This window comes from Chiroxiphia lanceolata, chromosome 6 (assembly GCF_009829145.1).
Source record: "Chiroxiphia lanceolata isolate bChiLan1 chromosome 6, bChiLan1.pri, whole genome shotgun sequence".
Classification (NCBI taxonomy): Eukaryota; Metazoa; Chordata; class Aves; order Passeriformes; family Pipridae; genus Chiroxiphia; species Chiroxiphia lanceolata.
Genome location: NC_045642.1, coordinates 30,070,580 through 30,092,187, shown reverse-complemented (window position 1 = coordinate 30,092,187; position 21,608 = coordinate 30,070,580). Strand labels below are relative to the sequence as shown.

Sequence of the window (21,608 nt, the reverse complement as noted above, 5' to 3'; positions counted from 1 at the left end):
TGAAAAGGTTGCATGACCAACGCTCCTCAGCATCAGTGAAGATTGAATTGGCCTCTGTGTGGTAGAGCAGAATAAACGTCAGCTGCCAGGTGCACTTACAGTTGAGGTGATCCTGTACGGAAAAGCCTGCTGGTGCTGAAAACTGCTGGACAAGTTGTTGATTTCCTTTCAGTATTTCTGGCTCTTTGAATTGGAAGGGAGAGGCTGCTGCAATCAGGTATCCCAGACCTGTATGTCTTACTGGTCTGATTTTGGTTTTGTAGGTAATGCGGAGTGGGGGTGGCACATCTGAGAGTGACAAGTTGGCACAAACAGTTACTGAGAGTAGCAAAGGCACAAGGTCTTTTTGGATCTGGTCTGTCCTTGGTTTTTTTTCTAGCCTTGCTGTTGTTGGTGATAGTGTCACTGCCTCGTTTCAGATGTAGGCCTATCAGATGTGCCTCCCAGCCTGGGTCTGGAGTGCACCTTCCCCATCTGAAGCTCCCATTACACACTGCAGCACCTTCAGCTGAGTCTGTAATCAGTATGCAAATACCTTGTGCTGCACACAGCTGCTGGATGGGGAAAAGCTGCCACAATACTGCCACAATACTTCAATATAATTTTTGAGCCATCCAGTCACATTACAAAAGCACTAGTTAAACATGTCAGAAGACCCAAGAGTGGTTCTTCATTGTGTTTCCCTTTCTGTGTTCTTTTTGCTTCAGAATCTGAGACCAGCTGTGGTGAACTGATGAAGGCAGATCATCAGCTAAATAGGATTATAGTGGCTAGGCACGAACCACTCCCTGTAGGGGAAGTGAGAAAATGAAGGGGGACCAGGATCATAGCAGAGAGCAAGAAATGCAAGGTCAAAAATCCTGGGGAAGGGCTTGCTGAGGAGTGTTTCCACATGCAGGTTTTCTGAGACTGGGAGGTAGCAACCCCACTGCCAGTTGCTGGGAGGGACGGGTGCTCAGCGATGCATCATGGACCCGGGGAGCTGCACCTGCAGAGCACGCCAGCCATGAGTAACATTAATGAGCAAGTCAGCTGAGGAGCGCAGAGCCAGATGGAGAAACAAAGAGTACTGTTGAGGTGCTTGGAAAATCATCTTTCCCTCGTCTTTGTCCCCCAACCACCTCGCCATCCTCACTTTATTACTTTACATAGCAAAGTCATTCAGAACAAGCAGAGCAAAGCGATGTTAACATGAAGCAAGATATTGTATTAAATCTCTTGGCCAGTAATGCTTATCTTGAATGTGGGGCCAATGTGACATGCTCACAATTGCTACAAAAGCTGAAGAATGTTCTCATAAAAAGACAGACAAGCATGGAGACAATAGCTGGCTCAGCTCTGAGTGAGAAAGCAGAGCTTGTGATTGCTATATATAAAACCATATGAGGTATATTGTATTGCAGTAATTTTGCTTGAGTTCCAGGAAGTGTAGAGATATATTCATGATCTGGGCAGGAATGTATTCTCTTTGCCGTGTGCTTAATGCAGAGGGCAGAGTCATTTTCAGTCAGCAAGCATTTGCTCTGTCCTCTGGTAATGAATTGATTTTATTTATGCATGGATATTTAAGAAAAATCCTCAGCACTTTGTCTCAAGCACTCTATCCTAATATCCTTGAGTGCCATGAGACGAATATGATAAGTTGCTTAGTCACTAAGCACACTGCAGAATTTGGGGAAACTGCTCCCTCTTCATGGGAAGATATCCATGAATATTAAAATAACCGCTGCACATATTTTAACACAAAACAAATGCAGCATCTGGTGATGGGCAAGCAGTGAAGCTATGCCAGAAGAGGATTTGTGGAAGCTTGTGTTGTTCAGAAATATTTTTTAGCTTTATCACTGTTGTACCTTTTTTCCCTTATCTGGCAAGTTCTCCAAGATTATTTGGGGGAAATAATGGAGTGACAAGGCAAGGAGACTTGGAAAGCTCCTCAGTAATACTGAGACTTAGTTCTTCCTCTGTCTCTTCTGTTTTCTTTGAGGGTTCATCTGGAATGTAGCTAACAGCCAGGACACTTAGAGATGGGGAATTTTTAAGTGTTGGAGAGGAGCAATGACAACCTTTTTGTCTGCATTTCTACAGATAATGCTTCTCCATTCTTTCTTTGTTGCTTTGATTTTTTTTTTTTTTTTAAAATTCCTCCCCCCATCTTCCTCCTCTTTCTGTCTCTTAATGTTATCCCCAAGCTCTCAAAGGCCTTGTGTTTATATCTCATTCACAATGAGATGAATGTCTGGCCAGGCTATTTTTGGAGGAGTGACAGTGGATCAGATTAAGTTGTTCATTAAATTTTAACATATAGTCTCTAAAATGCTCTGAAAGCTTCCTATGATTTATGTTCCAAATGGTGTAATCTTTCTTGGATGCATAACTAGCGCTGTCAGAAACCTATCAAAATATAAGTTGGGCCTTTCATTATTGATAATAGCATCACCTGGTCCTGGGAAATGCAAGTAAATGTGTTGGTAAAAGTACTAAACATCCTGAATTAAGCAAATATCAATACCCATAAAGGAGAGAGTTTAAACATTAACCTTTAAAAATTAACAGTAATGCGGGCTCAGGGAATCTAAGTCCATTTAGATTTAGACACAGCCTGATTTTTGTTGACTGCACTTGTGAAATGCTATAAAGTTAGCTCTTTAATTTTTAGGATTGCCATGGAAATCATAAACTGAGCTTGAATAAAGTGAAACAACTTCATTCCTGTGTGTTGTCTCTGACGCAAATGCAGGCAATCTGCTGCTTGCTGTTGTAAGGTCTTTTCAGTGCCAAGGTTATTCTGCACAGAAGCTCTTGGATACCGCTGGTATTTGTTTGCATTGCTTAGAACAGCTTGTTAGAGTGCACTCCAGTCTTTGAGCAGATTCAGACTTGTTCCTATTCTCTGAGAATCTGTGCAAAGCAGAGGTTTTCTTTGTCTCTGATTATGCAGCTGAAAGGAAGGCATTAATGCAGCTAGGGGTGAATTCAATGGTCATGAAAACAAGGACACTATAACACTGGATGGCCAGACAGAAATGTGGGGAGGTGTCATGCATGAATAGGTGATCCTGATTCTAACCTGTATGCTTCACGTAAGTGTGGGTTTTGAGAAATTACAGGGTCATCCAAAGCAGTGTACTGTTCTCCATGGAGGGAAGGAGGAGCATTTTCAGGTGCAATTCCTCTTTCCAGTCCCTTTGGAGAGCTTAATAAGAGCAGAGTGGTATAAAAGAGCATGGTGAGGAGCTGTGGAATAATGACCAGGCCACAAAGGTGGCTAGGAAGCAGATATAGACAGGTTTAGAATTAGACTATCCAAATAATAATATTCACACTGCTGCCACACTGGTCCATGCAGTGTTATTTAAGTAATTGCCTTGAAGAGAGTAATAGGGATCTCAAGAAGCCATGTAACTTGTTTAATTTTAACCAGTTCTAGTAGTTGAAGGATGAATTAAAGCTTTGTGATGTTTAACTAACTGCTGGTTTAAACCATGATAGCTAAATAATAATCCTGAATTTTCCTTTTGTCTCTCCTAGATTGGCTTAGAAAATCCAAAGGACCTGCATGTGAGTAAACTTATATTCACTGCTGTACTGTGAGAAATGAATGTGTTATTTTACTGGTTAATATAAGCATCTGTGAGCTAGGATTCCCATTATAATTCTTGTTGTGTTGGATAGGCCGAGATTCATCCCTATGTCCCATTGCTGTTTTTGACCCTTGTATTTGGGAAAGATGGCTGCTCTCAGTTTGAGAGGGGGATCAGCTTCATATGTTTCACTGTGCTTGAAGGGATCCCTGTGCCTTCTATAGTGTTTAACTTCAAATGACTGAAGAAAACAAGAAATCAGAATAAATGTTTCGTTGAAGTGGAGAGGGAGATGCTGCTTGTGAGAGTTTTAAGGGCCAATAGAGTGTTGAGAGGATGGGCAGGACAGGCTGAAGCAAAAAAATCTTTTTTTCCTTTAATCAAGAAAAGTGAACATGTCATCACAGACCATGAATCTTGATCTTTTCCATTGTATACTCCTGCTTGTTGTTTCATGTGCTCAGAAAAAGTCTAAAATCTTTCCACCGTGCATGTTATGGATGAATGCCACTTTGGAAGGAGTTGGAAAGCTTATTTGGCTTCCTTATCTGTTCTAAATATATAAAATTTTCTGTAGATCTTTGTTAAACTATGAAATTTGATCTATTCAGTCTGAACTTTCCCTTCTCCTCAAAAAAAAAAAAAAAAGAAAAATGAATACAGGAACAAAGTCTGAGGGGAATGGATTGATAATGAGGAATTTAAAGGTGTGAGAGAGAAATTTTACCACCTACCAAATTTTGGTCTTTAGAAAGTGGGAGTTAAGCTTATAGAATCCTCTGAATCATCAGCTTTTATCCAACGTCTAAGTTTTACTCCTGAGAAGAACAGTGGTATCACACACACATGGTATTAAGGGGCTTTCAATTCTTGGCCATGGTTGCTAGCAGGAAAATAGCTGTTTTTGGAAAAACCTCAAGGGTTGTCTGGTCCAATTCACCTTAGCTTCTTGGTTTAAAATGAGAACAATGGAAACTGGTAGGAACTTCGTTGTACAGGGAAACAGAAGGGGTGCTGAACGACATTTGTTCTTTGAGAGAAATTACTTGTTAACTACAGCGCAGGTTCTGACTCATCACTGTCCTGGTGTCCTTTGACTGCTACCTGCAAGGTTGAAGATGCAAACTTCTCTGTCTTCTTATTCAGCTTCCTTCTGTCACTGAGTCCTTCTTTATCTACTTGAGCCAATCATTTGAGAAGAGTTTGAGTTTCTTCCTCATATCATGGGAAAAGTCCTGGCATTGCGATAGAAGAAAGTTTGCTTGCTATCACCTTGTGCCATTTGACAATTCCTTTCCTACCTCTGTCCCTTTTGAATCTTACATTGGTTACCGTTGCTACTGAGACATTGTTTTTAGGATATGTGGAATGTTTTTTGTCTGTCTAACCCATGTCTGCCATTGCTTCTCCAGCCCTTATGTTTAGCTGTAGCACCACAAGCAGTGTGGTGTTTATGCTGCCAACTGTTTAATGATTCTGCAGCAGGGATGGCAGAGCAAGAAGTAAATCTGCTCTGAACTGTGGCAAACTTCAACCTGGGGTGAATACTGCTGGAATAGCTGGTGTGTGTTGTGTAAAGCTGTGGATATGTCCTCAACAATCTGACATGGGTGATAAGGAAGAAACAAGTGGTAGGGCAAGGTGAAAAGCTGTAGCTGTTGAGTCTTCAGCTTTTGTTGCTGAATCTGTCAAGGCTCTGTGTTAAACCCATCAATCTGTGTCTCCATGAGGATTGCTAAAACACTGCTCATAACAAGCTGCTGATTGTCAGGAGTAGGATAGGATAGGATACTAAAGGCACTTGAACAGCAAGCTCAGAAATGTTGGTACCTTTGTGAGAGTAATTGGAACCCAGTGACAGGATTATGGCTTTGTCTCAAGAAGTTGTACCTGCTTATCTGTGTGTGCCGATCTGCATCTAAAAACACATTTTCCTTTTAATGAACTGAAACCTCTGGGAAGTGTTCATCTTCCTCTGCAAACAGGAATTCCCCTGAGGCTCTGCAAAGTGTTTTACTGGAGTTGGAGGACTGTTGAATTGCTTGCTTCCAAATGTTGTTGAAGCGATTTGAAGTAACCCCTTAGGTATGGGGCTGCTTAGATGAGTTATAGGATGTTCTAGGTGGATTGAGCTAGAGGGGGCTTGTTGCTAAACTTTTGAAGAATAAGATGAACTTTTGGCCCAGCCTAGTACAGTGATCTTTTTATTATGTAAGGGAGAGAGGAACTTCTGGAGTTCCTGTGCTGAGAAGACTGTCTAGTCTCTAGAGGTTGTGGGGGTGGTCCCTCATTGCTTGTGTACCTTGGCATGGCTGGTGCTGGATGGAGATGCCTCCTGTGTTCCTTCTCTATAGGACCATGCTGTGAATGCAAGGGTAAGTGTATTTATCTCCTCGGCATAGTAAAAAGCATTTCAGTGGCAGCAGAAGCCAAAGAATTGAACAGTAGGGTAAAAAAAGAGCATCTTGAAATCCTGTGGGCTCTGCATTTTAGGTCTAGCAGTCATCTTAATTGAATTGGGAGAAATCTTTCTTGTTTGAGACCAGAAATAAACATTGCTGCCGCTTTTGAGATAGGTATTTTATTTGTCAGTACAGGGAGAAGTATGTCTTATTTGAAAAATGTTACCTTGCTGTGTAGTGAGATAAGCACCTCTAGTGGATGTTGTTTTGAGTTCTCAGCCACAGTCACAGACAGGGAAGGAACAGGGTAAGCCTTGATGTGTGCAGTGTCATAACTGGAAAGTCAGAGGCTGTTGGTGCTTTTCTGGCTAGAAAGAATATTTTTTATGTCCTGAGAAAGACTAACAAGATGTATAAAGAATGTTGTGTCAGACATACCCATAGGCAGTCATAAAACTGTCCATCAGAAAGAGAATAAAATTGTTTTGTGATCTTACCAATTTTGTGGTTTAGACAACTTCTTTTTCTTCTGCTTTTTCAGCAGAGGTGTCAACTGATGAGACAACAGGTGAAGTTTTTCTGTTTTAGGTAGAACTACAATATCTTGAAGGAAATGGATCTGTCTGGAGACTCGGCAGGCATAGAAAAGGACTAGATGCAAATGGAGATTTGTAAGAAGGTGATAGAATAGATTGAGGGTGAATGAGGATCAGTAGAGAATAATATTCTGGGAAGGAGAGCAGGGGGACAGGAGTGCAGTAAAACAGGAGGGTGAATGTTTCCAGAGGTGGAGTTGTGAAAAATATCCTGGTGGTTTAAAAAGCCAATTAGTGGCTTGGTGGTTAAGTGCAAATCCTAAAAGAAGGTAGTGTTTTAGTTATGCAAGCGGATTACAATGCTTGAGAATAGTATGGCCTTGGGAGGGAGGACTCTAGTAAAATATCTATATATGTGTATTTATTTTTTAAGGGTTAGGTAAGAGTATCTTAATGCAGGAGGATGCCTTTACAACATCAAGGTTTTGAGGCTTTTCTATATGCCACAGGACTGACTAGTGAGACACTGACAGAGTTTAAGAACTACACGGTTAAAAAGCGTGTGTTCCTTCCAGGGCCTGATGCTTCAATGCAGAAATCCGAAGGCAGAAGCAGAACAGGGTTAAGATGCCAGTTACTGGAGCAGTGGCTGTGCCTGCCTATAAGTGCTCTAATGTCATGGATGGTGATCTGAGGAGTGAGAAACTGTGGAAGACCATATAGCAGTTGTGTGTGAAAGAAGATATAGGGAGGAATTTCAAGTGGAAATTGCTGCCATGTGTAGAGTAGTATCTGACTTTCTCAAAGTTCAGCTTTTCTTAGTTTGTATTCGGTTTTATAGTTAAAAGCTGCTTTGCTCTTCCCCCCATCCTGCATTTATCTGTTTCACCCACTCTAGAGAACCCTTTTTGTAAAGAAGATAAGCCTATTAAAGCTGCCTGACCCTTGTCGACACTCCTTGCTGATGGTGGGGTCTGTCTGTCACTGTATGTGTGGAATGAAATTATATTAGAGTGGGTTAGGGAATTCTGATGTTGCCTTTATTCTGGACCACCAGCATGCTGGAGATTTATCTCTGGGAAACATAGCTGATGCTGCAGAGGCCTTTAGGAATGTGCTTCTGGTGTGTCATACAAAACTCACAGTTGCTGATATAGCAGTTTCTATGGGACCACTCCACTTATATCTTCAGAAGAGCTATCTTTGAAACTTGGAGCCCCAGGGATGCCCCTGTTGTGTAACCTGCCTCCAGTAGTTCAAGTTTTAGGTCTTCTGATGTGCTTCTTGAAAATGACCAGTACTGTAAGAGTTGAGCTGAGCTACGCATTGTGCTGCAGCACATCTTTACTTCTCTTTTGCACAGGCAAAGTATGTAAAGTAACTGTAATGCTATATATTATCCTAAAGCTAGTACTTCCCTTTTGTCACTCCTTTTGCTTTCCCTAGCAAAAGTAACAGTTGAATGCTCCTGAAGAACAATGTTCAGGTTTCATTGTAAACACTTTCTTGGGTGTAATTGACTTAGTTTATAAGATACTAAGAAAAGATAAAAGCTTTAGGATATGAGTGTTTAGGTTCAACTGTCACTTTTCTCTCAAAAGAGGAAACTATTAATTTTTGATATCTAAGCTGAAAAATCTGAACGTAGTCACAAACTGTGATGAGTTTGCCTTTGAGTACAAATCTTAGTGAAACCCATGAAGGGTGGTAAGTTTCTTTTTCCAATTTTATTGTTTTAGTCCTCTGCTTCTTTGCTGTTCCCAGCAAACTAATCTTGCTGCAAATGTTATTGCCATTATCCCAAAGTAGGGTTGACCTTTGAGCCTTCCCACTTTGTCTCTTTATTTGCATTTACTTCTCAGAATGTTATCTTTAAGTTGACAGTTGTGCTCTGATGGTGACTGTTTCTTCCATATCATTCAGTAAGCTAGACTCCACTTTTGGAATACTTGGAGGAGATTTACGGTTCTGGGAGAGCTGAGCTCTCTATTGGTACAGGATTCTTGTTCAATTTTGTCACTGGAGCAGTAGTGAAACAAGCAGAGGAAGAACACAAGACTAGCAGGCAGTGTTGGTGCACTTCTGCTGTGTGGGAGAGGAGGTGTGTGCAGTGGGGGCCAGATTCTTGTCTGCTGGTGTAAGGCCATGCCTCTAGTGGGTGAACACACTGGAGGTGCAGTGTGGGTGCTGTGCTGAAAGAGGTTAGCTCCTCTGAGTTCTGCCTCCTCTTAGCACTCTGGAGAACTGACTGCCTCTTGGCATATGCCTTCAGCTGTGGAGACTCCTCAGGGTTGGAGCACTTTTCAGAGCACTGTTTTTGTGTTTTGTTTTTTCCTTTTTTTTTTTTTCTTTATTTTTCCTGTCAGTATTGCCTTGGTCATGTTTGGTTCCACTTTAACTGGCTCTTTTCAGTCCTGTGTATGAGTTGAGTCCTTGGGTAGGCAGTGGGGTGACAGCCTGGGGGAAATGGGACATTGCAGCATGTCATGTGGTACACAGGTAGGGCTGCTTTTAACATCTTTGATTCTTGCTGTTAGTAAAACAAAAAGGGACTGATGTGAGCTGCTAATTAGGGATATTGTGACAAGATTCATTCTCTGACAGCAGTCAAGGTGAGCAAATCTCTAACTATTTTACTGCATACCTCTGGCCACTTGCCGCTTTTATGTGGCAGGTCAGGAGTATTTCATGCTTACCTGCATCAGCTGCCATGGAGAGATTTGAGAGGATGAAAATGAATGTCTGTTCTACATCCTCTGACAGCAGGGAAGCATCTTATCATTAAGTCTGTTTCCATGCGCTGAACTCTTGACTTAATTAGTTGCTTCATATGGAGGAAATTTTTCTCCTGACTTTGGTTAGCTAGTAGCACCAAGGGAGAGTGCCTGCAGAACTGGAGCTTTTGTGGTTTTCTTTTTAAAATGTTGCCACTGAAACCAGCATTTCAAAGCTGCTTGCCAGTGTGCACCCTGCAGAAATGAAATCAAACACATCTCTTTTTCCAGAGTGGTCTGTCACCTTTCTTCTTTCTGTGGCAGTAGAGGCTGGCCTCCTCTTTAAATGCAGCTACTTCTTTATAGGTAGGAATTCAAACACCTAAGCAGCAGTGAGATGACTGAACTTGTAAGGTTTCTTTTCCAGCAGAGGGATTTGGGGCTATTATATATTATTTGATGGAATCATAGAATATGCTGAGTTGGGAGGGACCCATCAAGATCATTGAGTCCAACTCCTGGCCCTGCACAGGACACCCTAAGAGTTACACCATGTGCCTGAGAGCATTCATTGTCCAAACACTTCTTGAACTCTGTCAGGCTTGGTGCTGTGACCACTTCCCTACGGAGCCTGGTCCAGTGCCCAGCCACCCCTCTTGGTGAAAAACATCTTCCTGATATCCAACCTAAATCTCCCACAACTCAGCTTCCTGCCATTTCCTCAAGTCCTGTCACTCCCGAGAGTGAAGAGATTGATACTTGCCCCTATGCTTCCCCTCATGGGGTTGGTGACCTCATGAGGTCTCCCCTGAGTCTTCTCCAGGCTGAACAGATCGAGTGACCTTGGCTGCTCCTCATAAGCTTCCCTTCCAGACCCTTCACCATCCTTGCTGCCCTCCTTTGGATGCTCTCTAATAGCTTGGTGTCTTCTTTATATTGTGGTGCCCAAAACTGCACACAGTACTCAAGGTGAGGCCACACTAGTGCAGAGCAGAGCAGGACAATCACCTCCTTTCACTGGCTTTGACTGTGGTGTTAGAGTAGCTTCACTCAATCTCATGGTGAATTGGAAATTGCTGTAAATGCAGCAGTGTTTGTGAATGGCAAATGTTTCAGTCTGTAATTTGCTTTTCCAGTTATTTCACCTGGTGTAAAACTTAGCTTGATTTACTTCTCAACCATTGTGGTGATGGTCTGCTTTTTCTCTTGTAGTGAGAGGTTCCCTGGGAGATGGTAGGAAATGGCAAGTTGCAGGAAACACTACTGCAGTGAAGTTTGTTTTCCCTGTTGATTCCCTGACTGGTATCAGAGGCAATGAAAACTGAACATGGAATTGAAAACAAAACGAAAGCCCTCTGGTAACCATCTGTCAGTTGTTACATAGCATGTGGTGGCAGGATGAAACTTGTGCTCAGTCTGGTCTCTGATCTCCCCACAGCAGCTAGTTCCAGTTGCTTTTGCCAGGGAAGTTGACTGCTCTCTGTTCTTTTGGAGTAGCTTTCTCCATGGGAGGGGTTCCTTCCTGAGGCTGAGCTGCTTCCTGTCATGTTAAGGATAGATGTATTTATCTTGATTAGTTCCTTTGAGCTGTGCTCTCCTATACTGATATCTGTTGTGCCCAGTTTAATGACCAGTTGTAATGATATTTACTGTTGTGCAATTGTTTTTCAGCAGTAGCAAGAGAACAGCTTTGTCTTTTTTCAAGTCTTCCCTGAGCCTATCTTTGTCCTGGCGTACTCGTTTGGAGAACACAAGGCTGCAGCCGCCAGCCCCAGCCCCACACGCATGAATTCATCAGGTTGATCTTTGCACCCCTGCTCCTCGGGAGGGTGGGTCGGATGGCAGCTGCAGCTCCTGTCAAGCATGATGCCGGGCAGGGAGCTTTGAGAAGGAGAGTTACAAAAGGCCCAGTTTAAATCATCTGTGTAAGGGCACATCAGAGGCTCTGTCACCCAGGCCCCTCCAGGCCCCACTGCTTGTCTTCTGCTACTATGGTTGTAATGACATTAGCATTTCAAAAAGGGGATTACCACAACCCCCAGGTTCTGAGGGAAGGGTATTTTGGCTTGAAAAGCTGCTTTCTGGTTATCTCTGCCTATTTTTCCCCCTGCAGTGGATCCTGAAGGGTTGGTGAAGGTATCCACACCATGATAAAAGGGGATTGTTGTTGTTGAGAGGAAACTGGTTGTTTATTGGCCTTAATGTGGGCTGGCAGATATGAAGTTGTCGCTGATAGCATTCTTTCTTGCTGATTGGAAGTGACTGCCTGAGAATTTCCTGATGGAAAAGTTAAAGGGTCTGTGTTGGGATCACAGCTGTATGCTAGAGAAGTATCCTGAAGTCATGTTTACAGGAAGGAGGTATGGTTGTTATACTAGTTTGTCTAGTGTATTTCAATCAAGGGAAATGGGGAACACATGCATCCTATTCATCATCTGCCTTCCACACCTCTTGTGGTGGCAAAAAACCTGTTCTGTGCCCAGGCACAGAATTTTAGGGTGGTTCCTTGGGAAAAGTGATTGTATTCTTACAAGGTTTTGTTTAGCAACAAAAATTCTGTAGTGAGACTTAACTCCTGACTCTTGCAACTCTGTTTTATTACCCTTACCTCTGATTACAATTCGGTTGATCATTTTTCATTAAGTTTGCTTTCCCTTTCTGATGCTACTTGTGCTGGAAACTTGTGTTAAGGCTTTAGATATGCTGGGCTCTAGTGGAAAATCCCTATGTTTGCTATCTCCTCTCCACTTCCATTAGATATAGAAATGACAGGTCAGGCCAGGCAGATTGGTTGTCTGGTCCCTGGGGCAAGGGAACAAAGGGATTTGTCTTGTTTGTCTACCAGTGAGAGGCAGGAGTATTTTGTGCTACCTCTCCAACCATGTATATGGGCCATAAAATTATTAGCTGGCCCATGGTGTCCATAAGAGGAGCCCCTTGACTTGAGTGAGTACAGTTAGAGGGTGTGCAGCAGAAAACGCTGGTGGTTGCTTGGAGCCATGTACTGCTAGTGCTGTGTGTATTGTAGTATTGAAGAGGAAGGGAAAGGTGTGTTTTGGTTACTATGTGTAGGTTGGAGTGTTCACAGGCCTTGTGTCTGCCCATCAGGATTTCTCTTGCATGCTCACATAGGGCATAGCTCCCCAAGTGGTTCTGCAAAGCAGTGCTGATGGAGTCATAGATGTCCCTTGCGCTGGGTGCTGCTGGGAGCTGGGTTTTTTCCCATGACTCACAACTCTTGCACGGGGACAAACAGGCAGAGCCTGGCTGGAAGAATTGCTGTAGTTGCAGCCTGAGCCATAGATAATCTGTCCCACTGGGCATCAGGGAGGAGCAAAAGTAGCTTCCTCTGTAAACACAGTACAGGGTATTTGGTGTGCTGAGAAAGGGAAGCATTTAACTTCACTGTGTTAATACACAACTCCTTCCAGGAATGTTGTGGCTGCTGACAAGATGTGTATGTGCTTATTCAGTATATTTCTAACTCTACCAATATCCAGGCCTGTTCTAATCTGCTTATTTCTGTAGAGCACACATCTGTCTATAAAGTACAACAAGGATGGAATGTCTTAAACATTAGATGTTCAATTGAACCTACATTGAGTGAAGGTGGGATATCTGGGTGCCCTGTGCTGGGCAGAAAGCACAGGGTGACAGAACCTCAAGTGTCTTGTCCTCTCCTTTTTTCTGTCTCTGCAAATGCATCAGCAGACACAGCTATGCAAATCTGCCAGCTGTCTCCTTAGGAAGTTAGTCACCAAGTTGCTGTGCAACCAGCTCTAGTTGCACAGGCTTTTGAATTTGCAGTTAAACTTAGCTACTGTGCATCTGTGTGTGGCTGGTTTTGGGATGTGTGAGTTTCTGCATCTTCTTTTCAAAACACTTGTAGTGATGATAGAAATGAAATATTCAGTATTATGATAGAAGCAGGCTGGAGAAAAAGTAAAACTGTAAATCTGAATGCTGTGAACTAAAAAATCTAAGAACTAAAAATGCAGGAAACAACAAACAGCCTGATTTTTGAGGGGTTGATCAAGTTTTATATTTACTGTGGGAGGAACCCTCTTTCATTCTTTTCCAGTTTCAGGGCGATTACTGTTTTAAGGCTTGCAAGAGAAAGATAAGGACAGCAAAAAGCAGAATGAATAAGTGCTGGTTGTAATATTTAGTGGGTTAAGAGCATTTATAATTATTGTGGAGTAAGAGGAGGGGAAAAAGCTTGAAGGAGAAAGTAGTTTTATTTCCCTTGGTCCCTGTTTGGATTAATGAATTTAATTACTTGGAAATAGCTAGTAGCAAACTTGTGGCTTTTTTCCAAATGTACTTTTAACAAGACTGCAAATTTTAAAAGAAGAGGCAATTCAGTAAAAATAATTGGAGACATAAGACCTTAACTGCTATATTGCTTATTGCAAGTGCCTTGTGTCAGTAGATGTTGAGAACTGAATTAATATGCCTCTGATGTATTGAGAGTGGAGAAATCAGGGCAATAAGATGCAATTCTAAATGCAGGGAAGCAAGTGAGATACTGACTTTCAAAGAGATCCTCTTAATAAAGTTGTTCTTTCTTTTGTTCCTGTCAGCATAAAGTAGATACAAATATGGAAAGGAAATAGCTGCCCAGAATAATGGGATTCTGTATAACAAGCGGCAAGAGTGCATGAGGTGGGAGAAAGAAGATGGGGCAGAATGCCAGAAAAGGATCTTTCTACAATAAAGTTTGTGTCAGAAATTCCTCACTTCTAGATGGTATAGTTTAGATTCCACTAAATTGTTAGTTCTTTTGTCAGCTTGAACGGGTCCTTATAAAGTGATATAGCAGCTAAGCAAGTAAATAGTGAAGAAAAATAGCATTGTATCTTTAAGTTAGGAAGATATCTGGTGGGATGGCTCTGATGTCGGGTGCATTTACCATCAAATGAAATTTTCCAAAGTGCTTGTGTTCCACTGGTAATCAGTTGGGAGAGTATGTCTCAAGTCATGCAAACACTGCTGAAAATTTTGCCTAATGTGTTTACAATTTGAAAGAGGGATTTAGTATTCTGCTGCTTAAATTTATAGGCAGTACATTAGTGAAGGAGAGCTGCAAAATTCCTATGAAAACTAAGTAGCATGAGATAACTGAATAACAGAGCAACTGAGTAACATCTGGAAATCCATGAAGAGACACTGAAGATGGTTTTTTCAAAAGGTTACTTGACTGTAAGCAGATTGAGGGAACATTTGGAAGAAGACTCAAATCCATTCAGTTAAGCAAATTGCAGTGGTGGCAGCCCATTCTGAGTTGTTTCAGAAAGGCAAGGTAATACCATATGCCTTTTCTTCTTCGTGGGTATATACCCCCAGACAAGACTAACTGTCAGTAGTAAAAGTCTACTAGGAGTACAAGAGAGCTTCGTATTGCCAGTTTGTCCAACTCTGTGACAAGAAAAATCGTGTTGCCAGACCTGGCTAGGCCCTGAATACTGATGGAAGGAAGCTTAATTCTCTAGCTGCAGTTCTGCTTGGAAAGATGCTTCTATGTTCCCAGTTTTCCCAGTAGCAACAGGCTCTTCTATTGTCTTCAGCATTATTATGAACCCCAGTGTGAGTGCTCCCCAGGGCATGATTTATTAGAAAATAGTATGCTGAATAAAGCAGTTTTATGTAGCAATGGTGAGACACTTTCTTGTGGTTTTCTAAGCAATCCTTTTTGTCAAGGCATCAAGAGTAGTGTTTGAAAGCAACATGCCATGTTTGGTTAGTCTCATCAGGTGATCAGCAATGGAACAAGCATGGCCTTAACTGGGTCTGATACAGATGCCATAGGACAGAAGTAGCTGTTCGTTCTTGACCAAGGAGCACCTCTTGTAAATCCATCCTTCCTGTTCCTGTGGGCCACTGCAGCCCTGGAGATCTCCTTGACTGCAGAATAGCTCTGACTGTGCAGGTATTTTGCACTTCTAGACAGGAACTCACTACAGTCTAGTAGATGTGATTCTTCAAGAGGATTTCCATGTTATGTTCCCGTTCCCATGAACCTTGGTTTTGACCATTTTTACTGAGGAGAGCAAGTCACTTAATATGTCCAAATTTTGTACGTGCAGCCACATGACCTTGTATCAGAATGGAGCATTATGGGAAAACTACTTTTCTGGGAGCTTTTTGTGAAGTCTAGACTGGAAATCTGTTGCCAGTAAATGTGCTAGACTGGGACTAGATGTTTCCAAGCAGTGGTCTTCAGAACAGATAATAATGGTCCATGTTGTTCTGCCTGCCACATGATGACAGCTTCTTACTTTGAAACTGCTTTAATTGTGTTAAAATAAAGCTTTGAATGTCTTTTTGCTTTTCAGTGCAAGCAGTTTCTGTAATTGGCAGAGGTATGTGCCTCTGAACAAGAAGGTATATATTCACAAACTGCTTCTGTTACAGAGGAGTGCTCTTGTTGGAGTGTGTTCTACGCACCGCAGTAACTTTCGTTACTGATAAGGGGTTTAAAAAGAGCAGGAGGAGAGAACTCGAAAAAGCTCAGCTGTTAAGAGGGAAACACTGGTACAGTTGGTAGCTGACTCTTCCCTGTGGAGTTACTGCAGAAAGGAATCTAGGCCTGACAATATGGTTGTTGAAGGGTAGTGTGGGATCAGTGTCCTTCCAGAGCAGCAGCAAAGGTATTGTGATTTGGTTTCTGTTTACCCTGTGAGCTAAAGAGTAAATGTCAGCTGTCTGGTTGTCTCTTCTATCCTGAGAATAAGAGTGACAGTGCCAGTTTTGATGTGCAATAACTAGGTTGCTGTGATTTGCATTCATGCCTTTAAGTGTTCTGATGCTTGTGGGGGCAGGGCTATGAAAGTAGAGCATGGCATTTAATATAAGCAGACACTTCCACCCTCCTTATTAATAAAAATATACCAACTGGAAAGAAAAAGGGGGGGGGAAAAGGTCCAGTGTCATAATCTGAGTGATTTATCCCAATGCTTGAGAGGCTCTTGCCCTCTTTGTCCTTGGGCAAGATCTGAAGAAAAAGAGAATGGAGAAGAACAGTGGGTCTGTCTTTTGAGGAAAACTCTAGTTTTCCAGACATTGAAATCTGTTTCTATTTCTAGGGAAATCACTTTTACTTCTGGTGAGAGTTGGCACAGTATAATGGTGTTTAACCACAAAATGTCCATTGCACAATTGCAGCATCAGGTTAAGAACTAAGAACCGATTTTGAGGTTTGTTGCTGGCTGACTATGAGAGAAGAAAATCTATATCTTGACAGTGCCAGGTCTTGATCATGTGTTTTAGAAATAGTAACTTTGAAATGCCTGGGTCCTTGGTGAAAAGATCTAATCCAGAGGTTTTGGAAAAGGGCTTTTCCTACTTTGATACTAACATATCTCTTGTGAGATTTTAGAAGGCTCTTGTGTGCTTGCACAGGAGGAATGTGGTGTTAACTGGAGGACATGTTGTCAAACTCCAGTTGAGTGCTCTGACCAGTAAGCAGTGATTTGGGAGGAGAGACCCTTGTATGTTTAAATTGTGTTGTTAAGTATTTCATTAATACCCTAATGAAAGATACAGATTATTATGAGGAAGTCCAGTTGGGAAGCAGGAACTTTTAGCACTTCTCCCTTCTTTCCCAAACTTGAGTTACTTTCCACAGAAGCTGAGCTGTCTCCTAGGAGCATTGTCCTCTGCTCTCCATGTCAACTGCCAGCATATAGCTGTTCTTGTGAGTAGCATCCTCATGCTAAGTGTGGCTAAAGTAGCCTTTTCTAAAAAGTGAATAGAAAAGACAGGGAATGGACGAGGGGCAGAATAAAGGATTGTTCTGCAGGCTGTCTGACGTGATCAGCTCTGTGAAATGGAACGCAACAGCCTTTGGACAGCCTGACTATAGTTATGTTGGCAAGAGGAAGAAAGTTCTGACAGTGTCTGTGTGATATATCTGGTACGAAAGAGTAACTCCTGTGTGCTGAGCAAATTGTATGGGGGTGGAGGAGATGGGAAGAAAGGAAAATTACCAGAAGTTTCTAAGAAGGAGTTGTGGCATTTTTTACTGCCTTTTGTCCTAGTAGCTCCCTGCTGCCTGCTGAATGCGGTTCTGCAGTGCCTGTTGCGTTACTACTAATACAGTGGGTTTTCTGTTATTTCCTTCCCCTGAAAGACTTCAAATATCATTTTCCCCAATCATATGGAGGAGAGGGGGAAACAAATGAATAAAACCCAGGAAACCTCTGGGTAAAGGAGCTCTCAGATTTCTGTTTACATTGTTCGCCTGTAATGCTTATTCTCTCTGATTAAATGCATGTGCTATTCTCTGTAATTTTCTGTATCAGTATGAAAAAGAAATCAGTTACAAAACAGTAACTGATAAGTTTAGTAATTGGACTCCTGGTTTTTCTCTGGTACTGTATTTTACAGTCTGGATGTTAATTTATCAGCATCAAAATAACTTCCCTCCAAGCTGTTTTTTCCCATTAGTTCTCAGGCATAAGATTTTGTTCTCAAGGAGTCTGCATACACAGTTGGAAGAGTTCCCAAGTGCGTCTCTCTCTGGGGGGCAGCATTTTTGCTATTTTTAGCATGATTTCTTTGAGTCTTCCATTTCCTTTTTGTGAGAAACTTTACAAACTGGAAAGAGATTGAACCATACAGTAAATAGATCTCAAAGTTACATGGGAAGCTTTCACTCCTATACCAAGAAAGCTATAACCACTGTCTGAGCATTTTTGCCAAACTTTCTGGTAAACTGAGCTACCCTGAGTAGCTGAAGAGACATCAGCCTGGCATAGAATTACTACATCTCAGAAACAATTGGTGTAGGGACACTCTGTGTACTGTTTATTTTCACTGTGTCTGGGGTCTTCATTTTCATCAACTGATACACTTCATCTGGCCATAATAACACTTGGTGGTTTATTGCCTCTCTACTGAATTATAATCCAGAAGGTGTGATGGGAGAAATTTAAACATGTGCTGCAGGGAGAAAGAAAAACTGCATTAACTGATGAATGTTTAAATGAGGAAGAGAGATTTCTTAGTTCAGAGAATTCATGGAATGTAGAAAGGCCCTGAATTTCGTAGGGCACATGGATGTAGGGCTAGATGATGATCTGGGAATGGCAGTAGGGTTGTTGAATTAATTAGCATGGGAAGTGTTCAGATGTAGTTGACAGAGTGGTCTGAAGTCAGTGGCCTCACATCTGGCCTACCCTTCAGCTGCCTTTCTGGAAGGGTGCAGAGCTCCTGAAAGGCCTGTGCCATATCTTCCAGCTTTGTGTGGATGTTTGGTGCCTCAGAACTAACTGAGCCTGAATTGAACCCTCTGTCTGGGGAGTCTCATGTAGGAGAGGCTTTCTTCAGCTCCCTGAAAATGTGATTTGGGAACATGCATGAGGTCAGCTGTTAGGATGTGGGCTGCCCCATGTGTTGAGGGATCTTGTGTTTTTCTTGAAAGTGTCCAACAATCTGCTTGTGAGCTGCCTCCTCACAGATATGGGGCTTGCTGAGTCAGTGGGCAGGGCCTGCATCTGCCTCATGTCAGGACTGATTGGCAGAAGCCAAGTGAGGACCAGGAAGGTGTGTGTAAGGCATGTTCAGCAACTGGGTCTGTAGAACAAGGGAGCATAACCTCTGCCTTCTCCCGTTTTAAGCTTTTGTCATATAAGTACTCTTAGGGGGGACAAAAACAGATCCAGGGTTTTGGGGTTTTTTGATTGTTTTGTTGTTTGTTTTTTTTTTCCCTAGGTTGAGGGAGTATTAGATGGGAGCACTGATACTGGGGAAGAGCTGGGATTTGGATGCTTGCTTCCTACCATTCTGCCATTGTGTGTTCGTGTGATGACATGGGAGGCAGATCTGAGTCCAGCTGTAATGTGAGTCTGAGGGCTCACCAGGGTGGTGGTCTCAGCATTCCTCTGAGCTCTGGCCCCAGCTCTGAGGAAGCTGGGAACACTCAGGAATTTTCCCCTTTTGTGCTTCCTGTGGCATTCAGGCATGCTGCAACAGCTTCCTGTACTGCATTCTCTTCTCGGGGAGCATCTGAAATACTCTTTTTTTTCTGTATAAGGAACTTGAAACTGCTTTGTTCTTGCATGATTTGGGAAAGATTGTGTTGTTTTTAACTGACAGGCTATAACTTCTCCTACTGTCTTGGTCACTCTTGCTTACTGTTTCCCTTCCAAAGCCTGAGTCAGGTGGTGGCTGTGAAATCTGCCTGCTAGATCAATGTCTATACATATGTATTCTGTGTTGACCAGGGTTAGTGGAAGGGATTTTGTTCTCTGAATCATGAACCTATAAATAAATAAATCCTTTAAATAGTTACTTGGGGGTTTTTTGAATAATCTGGCCTTCCCACCTCATCCTCTTTCTCAGAATATCACAGGATTGAGCTATTATAATGACATTTTATAATGTAAAATCAGCATTTCATTCTCATAAGCCTCTCTGAAGATAAGATGGTTCTACAGGTCTTGAAACCAAATTTAAAATGTTGTCCTGCTGGATTGACAATTTAGACAACAAGGCACAAGTAGTGATGTAGTGGATATATCCACTACATTTTTACTTAAATGTTGCTGAAATGTACAAAATGTACAAAAGCTGTCCTTGTAGATAAATTTTTAAAAAGTCTCCAAAAACCTATAACCTGAAACACCCACCCCACACAAAACCAAAACAACCCCCCAAGCCCCAGCTAACCACACTATCTCTGATGGAGCTAGGGAGTTGAAATTATTGTCTGACGCAAGAGAATGCTGGAGCTGAGCAGGAATTGTCTCATACACATTTGATGGAGGATGGCTGTGAGGAGGAACAGTAGGACTTTAGAAAGGAGGAGGAAAAACTAAGAAGCTCAGGAGGAACTTGAAAGTAAATGCTGGCCGGAAGGTGCAGAGGAGAACAAGCAAAACGGTTTCATGTTGTTGTTTTGGATCTTATGGTATTCAAGGAAACACGGTTTTGTAACAGCATCTGCCAATCAACTGAAATGTCTGGAAGAACCTGGGCTGCAACAGTCTCTTCAATAAGGCCCTGTCCTAGACCCCAAGGTCAGGCTGGCTGGAAATGATAATAGTATCAATCAGGCTTGGTCTGTCAGAGACAGGAATGATCCAGGTAAAGTGCAGTCACTGAGGTGTGATTCTTGGTACTTTCTGTAACCAAAACTCAATCTAGCATTTTTGCACTGTTGTTATCCTGTTAAATTACATTGCCCTGAGAAATACTCATGCTGGTTTAGCAAGAACTACTCTGACATGACTGGTGATGCTGTGTAGATAATATGTAGCTGAAGGAAGCCACTTGAGAATGCTGAGCAAATAAACGCCTCAGAACAATAAATGAAACTTAATGAAATGTCACAAATAATATAAAAAAACCCCAGTTGGCATACAAGAAGCAGAAGTGGAGAAGAAAACAGACAGTAGCACTGCAAGATGGTAATGCAGCATATGGATCTTCAGCCATATGATAGTCGTATTTATGACGTTATAGGTTGAAGTAAACTCCTGGCCAGAGAGACCTGTGTGGAAGAACTACTGAACTGTGAAATCCTGCCTTCTGGGTTGGCTCTCTTGGTATAGAAAAGGAAGACATGAATAGTAAAGCAGTCAAATTAATCTGTAAGTCTTTGTTATTAAAAATAATTACATGGCTGACAAGAACCCTTAAATCATCACATCGAGTGCTCCAAACTAACTTAAACCATATATTCACAAGGGCAGACAAGAAACCCCTCTGAAGGGGCAAGTTGAGGCAGGGAGGCAAAACCTCAGCTTAGTTATCGGTGGTACGTTTCTCTAGGCCTGGGTCCCTTCTGCCTAGGCCTTAGTTCTTACTTTTCTTTGAAAAGTAGTTCTTCAGCTTCACTCTGTGTGTCTTAGAGCTCTTGAGTTACTAGAGTCTGGATTGAGTCTGTATCAGCTAATTGGTTCAAGCAAGTGTAGCTCAGAATGATTGAACTTGCATAAGTGGGAGTCTGTAAGACTTTGAGGTCTCTGGAAAAGCCAAGTTTGTCATGTGGAGTACTTCTGTCACTATATAGAATAGGATGACTTGAAGAGTGATCAAGTGGTTTGTTTTGGTTTTTTCTTTTTTTTTCCCACCGGACTCTGCAGAGAAGTTGTTTGTGGTGCTGAGCTCCTCTAAAGCCAGTAAAAAAGATGACTTAATACTTTCAGCTAACCTACCACATCTAGAGTGAAAATATGAAATGTGCTTAAGAGAGAGGCTTTCCAACGAGACAGGGCTAATAAATCTTTGCAGTTCTGCCCAGCCAGTGGTAAATTAACTGAGTGCTTGTTCTGACAAGTCCCATGACACAGATGAGTCATTCTTAAAGGATAAAAAAATCTGCCCAGATATTAGATTCTGTTGGGTTCAAGATCCTGAGCAGTGCCA

The 21,608-nt window shown here is 42.1% G+C and overlaps 1 protein-coding gene across 8 annotated transcripts in view; it reads left to right on the top strand.

Moving 5' to 3' along the window:
- SUSD6 (sushi domain containing 6) overlaps positions 1-21,608 on the top strand; it is a 111,385-nt gene that overhangs the window by 64,582 nt on the left and 25,195 nt on the right. For 7 of the 8 annotated variants that reach the window (XM_032690995.1, XM_032690997.1, XM_032690991.1 and 4 more), the window contains one exon: positions 3,532-3,561. The exons of the other annotated variant lie outside the window; for it this stretch is intronic. In XM_032690995.1, coding sequence (XP_032546886.1) covers positions 3,532-3,561 — 30 coding nt within the window. The remainder of the gene's footprint in view (positions 1-3,531; positions 3,562-21,608) is intronic. 8 annotated transcript variants of the gene reach the window in all.